At 46.2% G+C, this 9,763-nt stretch overlaps 1 protein-coding gene across 2 annotated transcripts in view; it reads right to left on the minus strand.

Annotated features, from left to right (window-relative positions):
- Positions 1–9,763, minus strand: part of LOC110522681 (inositol 1,4,5-trisphosphate receptor type 2) — a 160,699-nt gene that overhangs the window by 44,021 nt on the left and 106,915 nt on the right. For both annotated transcript variants that reach the window (XM_036977399.1, XM_036977393.1), the window contains exons 47-48: positions 8,923–9,115; positions 8,680–8,805 (exon numbers count right to left, since the gene is read on the minus strand). In XM_036977399.1, coding sequence (XP_036833294.1) covers positions 8,680–8,805; positions 8,923–9,115 — 319 coding nt within the window. The remainder of the gene's footprint in view (positions 1–8,679; positions 8,806–8,922; positions 9,116–9,763) is intronic.

The raw sequence follows: 9,763 nt of genomic DNA on the forward strand, positions 1-9,763 counted from the left end.
AGCTGCAAATACCCGAAGGCGGCACGGCACAATCATTTTCTTTAAAAAATGACAAAGCAGGATTATGTGGAAGCATACCCCACCACCTTCGAAAGGACAGCAGAGAGAGAGAAGTGGCTGCCGAAATAAGAATGGGCAGGGCTTCTGGCACCATAGCTGGCAGGGGGGATGCTCAAAAAGCGTAATTCGACATAAAAGTTGAAAGATGCACAGGATTACGATAAAATAAAGGAAGAGTTTCTGACTAGACTGGGAGTGACCGATACCGTGAGGGCACACTGCTTCCACCAGTGGGCCAACAGACCTGGACAACCCCCCTGAACACCAATGTTCGACTTGATTCACCTGACACGGAAATGGTTGCAACCGGAGACCTGTTCACCCGCCGAGATTGACGAGACCATCATACTCGACCAGCGAGGTCTACCCTGAGAACTTCGATGATGGGTTGGCCAGTGTTTTGTGCATTCATGGGGAAACCCGCCCGTACCCCACAGCCTTAGTGAGCAGACAAACTGAGGACAGGCTGCTGGATTGAGGTCGACGTGGTCCCGAAGATGCCGTATGATGTAATACTGGGTAGATACAGTCTTAACTAAAATAACGGCATATTTGAGAAGACAAACACCCCTGACCATGCAGGAAGTAGCCCTCAACCAAAGTCAAGAAAAGAGAAGGTTTCCCAGGAGCCAACCTCACAGGGGCTAGTAGGGGAGGATGAGGAAGAAGGGGCAGACCCTGTCAATAGCGAGCAGCCCGGTACTAGTGGGGCCAGGGTCGATCTGGATCCAGAGGCGACTATCTAGAACTAACAGACCTGCCAGGGTCCCTGACTAATTTCAGGACAGCCTAGAACCAGGATCCAACCCTGCAGCAAGCCAGAGCAGATGTCTAGATTGTAGATGGTACCCCCATAAATGATAAGATGATGCCTAATAGTTTCCCCCACTTCATGAAAAACAGGTTGGTGTACAGAGTCTCAAACATAGAGGTTGATGTAGTGAAACAGTTGATCCCCACTCGGTACTGGAGAACAGTATTCTGGGGGGACACCTTGGTATCAATAAAACCCGAGAACGGATTGTGAGGAGGTTTTACTGACCAGGATTTCAGGCTGAGGTGGCTCGACATTGTGGAGAGTGCCCCGAGTTCCAGTTAACAGCTCCCAAACCAGCTGTTAGAATCCCGTTAGTGCCAATCCCCATAATTGAAACGTCATTTGAGAGGATAGCAATGGATATAGTGGGCCCACTACCAAATCTGCCAGAGGGCACCAATACATTCTGGTCATCTTAGATTATGCCACTCGATACCCAGAAGCCATTCCCCTTCGGGTGATGCCTTCCAAAAATATTGCCAAGGAATTAGTGCTCCTGTTCACCAGGTTAGGGATTCCAAGGAGATCCTTACTGACCAGGGGACCGCCTTTTTGTCCCGCCTTATGGCAGACCTTTGTAAGTTGTACCATCCTCAGAAGAGAGAATCAACCATACTCTGAAGTCAATGCTCAGGAAGATAATCGATAAGGATGAGAGAACCTGGGATTGCATGTTGCCGTATCTGATGTTTGCCATTAGAGAGGTTCCCCTCACTGTGGTTTTCACCCTTTGAGCTGGTATATGAGATGCACCCCCGGGGAATCTTAGACTTCGCCCGGGAAACCTGGGAGAAGCAATCCACCCCTTACACTAGTGTTATAGAGCACGTCACAGCAATGCAAGACAAGACAGCCACGGTCACGCCCATCGCCAGAGAGAATGAGAAAAGCAATAAGAGCAACAGCGGCACACTTATAAACGGCAGGCTACCCTGAGGGGATTTCAACCGGGAGATCAGGTGTTATTGTTGGTCCCCACAGTAGAGTGTAAACTACAAGCTACATGGAAAGGACCATATGAAGTGCTGGAGAGAATAGGAGAAGATAATTATCGGATCCGACAGCCAGGTCGTTGGCCTCCAGAACAGATCTATCACATTAACCTGTTAAAAGCATGGAGAGAGAGAGATAAACACTAATTGTCACGTACCCCACACCCACTCAGGAGGCAGCCAAAGTGCATGTTTCACCTACTCTGTACCCATCACAAGTACAGGAAGTAAAGACCCTGATCCAGAAAAACAGAGATGTGCTTTCAGGGATACCAGGCCGGATTAAGGTTATGGCTCATGATATTGTTTCCCGACCAGGGAGAAAAGTGAGCATGAGGCCATATCGGGTACCCGAGGCTTGACAAGCTGCGATTAGAGCAGAGACTGAGAAAATGTTGGCACATGGAGTGGTTGTAGAGTCACATAGTGACTAGCCCAATTGTGATGGTCTCCAAGCGGTTTTGTAATGATTTTTGGAAGGTAAATGAAATCTCCAATTTGATGCCCACCCCATGCCCTGAGTAGATTAACTATTGGAGAAAATTGGAAAAGCTTGGTACATTACGACCCTGGACCTAGCCAAAAGGTTACTGGCAAATTCCTCTGACCCCCAGAGCCAAAGAAAAGACAGCCTTTGCAACCCCTGACGGTTTGTTTCAATACCCTATCATGCCATTCGGAATACACGGGGCCCAGCCACCTTTCAATGGCTAATGGACCAGGTCCTAAAACCGCACGAGCTTACGCCGCAGCCTAGTTAGATGACGTGGGGATCTACAGCCCAGATTAGGAATCCCACTTACCCCGGGTACAGACAGTGCTAGATGTCCTTAGGAAGGCAGGGCTCACGGCGAACCCTGCCAAGTGTTACTTGGGGTTAGAGGAAACCGAATAGCTGGGATACACCGTGGAAAGAGGGATAATCGAACCCTAACTTAAAACCTGTTGAGGACATGGCAGATTTACGCCCCCTTTGGAGAAATTGGGTAACCCTAGTAAACTGAAAAAAAATGTGTCAAAAATTGCTAATATATGCATATAATAATTATTATTGGATTATTGGATAGAAAACACTCTAAAGCTTCTAAAACCGTTGGAATTATGTCTGTAAGTATAGCAGAACTCACAGGGCATGCATTCTTCCAAACTAGTTTTGTGGTCATGAAAGTTGGAGCAACTTTGACGTCATCGCCCCCACCCTTCCCAACCACTTATGGATCTGGGGACACTTTCCATCTCTTCCACTAGATGTCCTCATTCTGTAGAGCGTTTAATCGTTCAAATCGCGCGAGAATTGGCCCTATGGGAGTGATTTGAGTAAGTGCTGCGAGAAACAACCTGTGCGTTAGGGCGCGAATTGGTCACAGCCATTCCTTTGTTCCAGCACTCCTGGGAAGAGCAAACGATGCCCGGTTGAATTGAAATTTGTTTTGTGTGTTAAAAACATCATAAAGCTTGCTTCTGCACTTAGTTTGACCTGTTTAGTCGACATATAATATGTAATTTTGAAGTTTTGATGCGCAACTTTTCCGGACCAGAGGACATTTTGGGTGCATTTCAGCTGATGTTATTAGCAGTAGCTAATACAAAGACGCAAGACTTGAAACCAAACGATGTATTGGGTAAGTATGAACCCTTCCAGAACATTCTGAACGAAGACCATCGAAGGTAAGGGAATATTTATGCTTAAATCTGTGTTTCTGTTGACTCCAACATTACGGAGAAATGTAGCTTGTATCTGAGCGCCGTCTCAGCATATTGAATAGTGTGCGATTTCTGTAACGTTAAAAATAAATGTAACAAAGCGGTTGCATAAAGAAGCAGTGTATCTTTCTAAGAAGGTCTAGGCAATTTGAGAATGGCCGAAACCAGTAAATAAGAAGCAGGTTCGAGCCTTCCTAGGGTTGACCGGTTATTATCGGAAGTTCATCCCAAGTTATGCCACAGTGGCCGCCCCACTCACCGAAATGACTAGAGCCAGAGGGCCAAATATGGGATGAAAAGGCCACCAAAGCATTTAGAACATTACAGGAGGCTCTCTGCTGTAATCCAGTGCTGGTGGTACCAGACTTGAGCGCAAGTTCGTTGTTCAGATGGATGCCTCAGAGGTTGGCTTGAGAGCCGTGCTATCCTAAGAGGTAGAACACCCCATCCTGTTTTTAAACGGGAAGCTGAAACCATGGGAGACCAACTACTCAGTCGTTGAGAAAGAAACGCTGGCAGTAAAGTGGGCTCTAGAGAGCCTGAAATACTACCTGCTAGGACGCCACTTCACCCTCATCAGTCACCATGCTGCACTCACCTGGATGCATAGGACTAAAGAGAAAAATGCTCGGGTCACCAAAATCACCCCAGAATGAGAGTTCTTTCGAACAGGACAGTACCTGTATGTTGGATTCTCTGTCCAGGCCGCAGGCGTGATCATGGATAGCAGGGTTTGGGACATGAATCGGGTTCTCGGTAGGTCCAGGTCCAAACGTCAACAGGTAAGTCCAAACAGTCCAGGTCATACACGGTAAATCCATCCGATATAAATGGTCTCCTTCTCTATGGTTCACAGATTCCCAGCCCCTTGGTCTCGCTCCTCCTGGTTTGTCTTAAATTGTTTAACTTGGATCAAACGTTTGGGGTAGCCTTCCACAAGCTTCCCAAAATAAGTTGGGTGAATTTCGGCCCATTCCTTCTGACAGAGCTGGTGTAAATGAGTCAGGTTTGTAGGCCTCCTTGCTCACGCACACTTTTTCAGTTCTGCCCACAATTTTTCAATAGGATTGAGGTCAGGGCTTTATGACGGCCACTCCAATACATTAACTTTGTTGTCCTTAAGCCATTTTGCCACAACTTTGGAAGTATGTTTGGCATCAATGTCCATTTGGAAGACCCATTTGCAACCAAGCTTTAACTTCTTGACTGATGTCTTGAGATGTTGCTTCAATGTATCCACATAATTTTCCTTCCTCAGGATGCCATCTATTTTGTGAAGTGCACCAGTCCCTCCTGCAGCAAAGCACCCCCACAATCTAAGCTAGATGCCCTCAATCTCACTCAAATCATCAAGGAACCCACCAGGTACAACCCTAACTCTGTAAACAAGGGCACCCTCATTGACGTCATCCTGACCAACTGGCCCTCCAAATACACCTCCGCTGTCTACAACCAGGATCTCAGCGATCACTGCCTCATTGCCTGTATCCGCTACGGAGCCGCAGTCAAACGACCACCCCTCATCACTGTCAAACGCTCCCTAAAACACTTCTGTGAGCAGGCCTTTCTAATCGACCTGGCCCGGGTATCCTGGAAGGACATTGACCTCATCCCGTCAGTTGAGGATGCCTGGTCTTTCTTTAAAAGTAACTTCCTCACCATTTTAGATAAGCATGCTCCGTTCAAAAAATGCAGAACTAAGAACAGATATAGCCCCTGGTTCACTCCAGACCTGACTGCCCTCGACCAGCACAAAAACATCCTGTGGCGGACTGCACTAACATCGAATAGTCCCCGCGATATGCAACTGTTCAGGGAAGTCAGGAACCAATACACACAGTCAGTCAGGAAAGCTAAAGCCAACTTCTTCAGGCAGAAGTTTGCATCCTGTAGCTCCAACTCCAAAAAGTTCTGGGACACTGTGAAGTCCATGGAGAACAAGAGCACCTCCTCCCAGCTGCCCACTGCACTGAGGCTAGGTAACACGGTCACCACCGATAAATCCATGATTATCGAAAACTTCAACACGCATTTCTCAACGGCTGGCCATGCCTTCCGCCTGGCTACTCCAACCTCGGCCAACAGCTCCCCCCCCCCCCCCCCGCAGCTACTCGCCCAAGCCTCTCCAGGTTCTCCTTTACCCAAATCCAGATAGCAGATGTTCTGAAAGAGCTGCAAAACCTGGACCCGTACAAATCAGCTGGGCTTGACAATCTGGACCCTCTATTCCTGAAACTATCCGCCGCCATTGTCGCAACCCCTATTACCAGCCTGTTCAACCTCTCTTTCATATCGTCTGAGATCCCCAAGGATTGGAAAGCTGCCGCAGTCATCCCCCTCTTCAAAGGGGGCGACACCCTGGACCCAAACTGTTACAGACCTATATCCATCCTGCCCTGCCTATCTAAGGTCTTCGAAAGCCAAGTCAACAAACAGGTCACTGACCATCTTGAATCCCACCGTACCTTCTCCGCTGTGCAATCTGGTTTCCGAGCCGGTCACGGGTGTACCTCAGCCACGCTCAAGGTACTAAACGATATCATAACCGCCATCGATAAAAGACAGTACTGTGCAGCCGTCTTCATAGACCTTGCCAAGGCTTTCGACTCTGTCAATCACCGTATTCTTATCGGCAGACTCAGTAGCCTCGGTTTTTCGGATGACTGCCTTGCCTGGTTCACCAATTACTTTGCAGACAGAGTTCAGTGTGTCAAATCGGAGGGCATGCTGTCCGGTCCTCTGGCAGTCTCTATGGGGGTGCCACAGGGTTCAATTCTCGGGCCGACTCTTTTCTCTGTATATATCAATGATGTTTCTCATGCTGCGGGCGATTCCCTGAACCACCTCTACGCAGACGACACCATTCTATATACTTCCGGCCCGTCCTTGGACACTGTGCTATCTAACCTCCAAACGAGCTTCAATGCCATACAGCACTCCTTCCGTGGCCTCCAACTGCTCTTAAACGCTAGTAAAACCAAATGCATGCTTTCAACCGTTCGCTGCCTGCACCCGCACGCCTGACCAGCATCACCACCCTGGATGGTTCCGACCTTGAATATGTGGACATCTATAAGTACCTAGGTGTCTGGCTAGACTCTAAACTCTCCTTCCAGACCCATATCAAATATCTCCAATCGAAAATCAAATCAAGAGTCGGCTTTCTATTCCGCAACAAAGCCTCCTTCACTCACGCCGCCAAACTTACCCTAGTAAAACTGACTATCCTACCGATCCTCGACTTCGGCGATGTCATCTACAAAATTGCTTCCAACACTCTACTCAGCAAACTGGATGCAGTTTATCACAGTGCCATCCGTTTTGTCACTAAAGCACCTTATACCACCCACCACTGCGACTTGTATGCTCTAGTCGGCTGGCCCTCGCTACATATTCGTCGCCAGACCCACTGGCTCCAGGTCATCTACAAATCCATGCTAGGTAAAGCTCCGCCTTATCTCAGTTCACTGGTTACGATGGCAACACCCATCCGTAGCACGCGCTCCAGCAGGTGTATCTCACTGATCATCCCTAAAGCCAACACCTCATTTGGCCGCCTTTCGTTCCAGTTCTCTGCTGCCTGTGACTGGAACGAATTGCAAAAATCGCTGAAGTTGGAGACTTTTATCTCCCTCACCAACTTCAAACATCTGCTATCTGAGCAGCTAACCGATCGCTGCAGCTGTACATAGTCTATTGGTAAATAGCCCACCCATTTTCACCTACCTCATCCCCATACTGTTTTTATTTATTTATTTTTCTGCTCTTTTGCACACCAATATCTCTACCTGTACATAACCATCTGATCATTTATCACTCCAGTGTTAATCTGCATAATTGTAATTATTTGCCTACCTTCTCATGCCTTTTGCACACAATGTATATATAGACTCCCCTTTTTTCTACTGTGTTATTGACTTGTTAATTGTTTACTCCATGTGTAACTCTGTGTTGTCTGTTCACACTGCTATGCCTTATCTTGGCCAGGTCGCAGTTGCAAATGAGAACTTGTTCTCAACTAGCCTACCTGGTTAAATAAAGGTGAAATAAAAAAATTAAAAAATGATGCTGCCACCCCCGTGATTCACGGTTGGGATGGTGTTCTTTGGCTTGCAAATCTCCCCCTTTTTCCTCCAAACACAACGATGATCATTATGGCCAAACAGTTCTATTTTTGTTTCATCAGACCAGAGGACATTTCTCCAAAAAGTATGATCTTTGTTCCCATCTGCAGTTGCAAACTGTAGTCTGGCTTTATTGTGGCGGTTTTGGAGCAGTGACTTCTTCCTTGCTGCGCGGCCTTTCAGGTTATGTCGATATAGGACTCATTTTACTGTGGATATAGATACTTTTGTACCTGTTTCCTCCAGCATCTTCACAAGGTCCTTTGCTGTTGTTCTGGGATTGATTTGCACTTTTTGCACCAAAGTACATTAATCTCTAGGAGACAGAATGCGTCTCCTTCCTGAGCGGTATGAAGGCTGCGTGGTCCCATGGTGTTTATACTTGCGTACGGTTGTTTGTACAGATGAACGTGGTACTTTCAGGCATTTGGAAATTGCTCCCAAGGATGAACCAGACTTGTGGAGGTCTACAATTTTTTTGAGGTCTTGGCTAATTTATTTTGATTTTCCCATGATATCAAGCAAAGCGGCACTGAGTTTGAAGGTAGGCTTTGAAATACATCCACATGTACACCTCCAATTGACTCAAATGATGTCAATTAGCCTATCAAAAGCTTCTAAAGCCATGACATAATTTTCTGGAATATTCCAAGCTGTTTAAAGGCACAGTCAACTTAGTGTATGTAAACTTCTGACCCACTGGAATTGTGATACAGTGAATTATAATTTTAAATAATATGTCTGTAAACAAAAATTACTTGTGTCATGCACAAAGTAGATGTCCTAACCGACTTGCCAAAACTATAGCTTGTTAACAAGAAATTTGTGGAGTGGTTGAAAACAAGTTTTAATGACTCCAACCTAAGTGTATGTAAACTTCCAACTTCAACTGTATGTCGCTGCTAAATGAATATAGGGGAAACACTGGCAACCATGTGCCCTAATGAATAAGACTCAGCTGTAGGCCAGTAGAAAATCTCACCTTCATCTTCGTCGTCACCGAAGGGGTAGAAGAGAGCCACGGCCACATTGACCAGCACTGCCAGGTAGAAAGAGATGCTTCCCCACAGAGAGATGTGCCGAGAGAACCAGAACAGAGCAAGGTTATCTGAGCAGACACAGGGGACATCTGGTTAATATCCGTGTACCACAATAAGTCTGGAAATAATGTCCCATTAGAAAGAGATTCCAGAATGTTTTGTCAGTGTAAATCTTAGTCTCTTACTGCGTATCTTCTTTTGCCAGCGCATCTCGTTGTAGAGGTCGTCGAACTGCGTGAAGAAGTCATTGACCTTGCTGCCTTGGTCGTCCCTCTCGGTGGTGGTGAACACGCGCGTTTTGGACTCCTCTGTCAGGTACTCACAAATGTTGGGCACTGGGAACACTATTTGCTCCATTGTGCGGTCGTGACGCACAATCTGAAGAAAGAACATGGTATGATGATAACTCTAAGACTAAGAACAAAAATTAGCTGTACTTTCAGGTAGGCTTGGGCGGTATACCGTATATCAAGGTATTATGCCGACGGTATGATTTGGGGTGCTTGCGTGATACAGTTATAAGCATGGGTGCAAGTTAACTATCTAAGATGTGCTAAATACATTATCTCCAGCTTAAGGCTTCAGTTACTGTATGCATTTGGTTTACTAACTAGCTAGCTAGCCTACATTTGTTTTGTGCATAAAAACAAACATAAACGACTGCTGGTTATACCGTATGCCTCGTTATGGTGAGGAAGTGTATGAAGGTATGAAAATCTGGATACCGCTCAACCCTACTTTCAGTGGTATATCTAATAGCATGTTCTAGCATCAAATCGGACAAACAGCAGACTTTCAGACCACAACCACTCAATCAAAGACAGTCCACTAGTTATCGGTTGGCATCATCTCAATGAATGCTTGTTACCATTGTATAATAACCCCTTTGGATTCATTGCTGATTAAACCACGCAAGAGTCAGCAAAATATGATACTCTGGGGTATATAGATTATATATATATATAATCTAATAATCTGTTATAGCACCAACAAATATATATTTTTAAAAAGGGCAAAAGGGGCCTG

This window comes from Oncorhynchus mykiss, chromosome 1 (genome assembly GCF_013265735.2).
Source record: "Oncorhynchus mykiss isolate Arlee chromosome 1, USDA_OmykA_1.1, whole genome shotgun sequence".
Taxonomy (NCBI): Eukaryota; Metazoa; Chordata; class Actinopteri; order Salmoniformes; family Salmonidae; genus Oncorhynchus; species Oncorhynchus mykiss.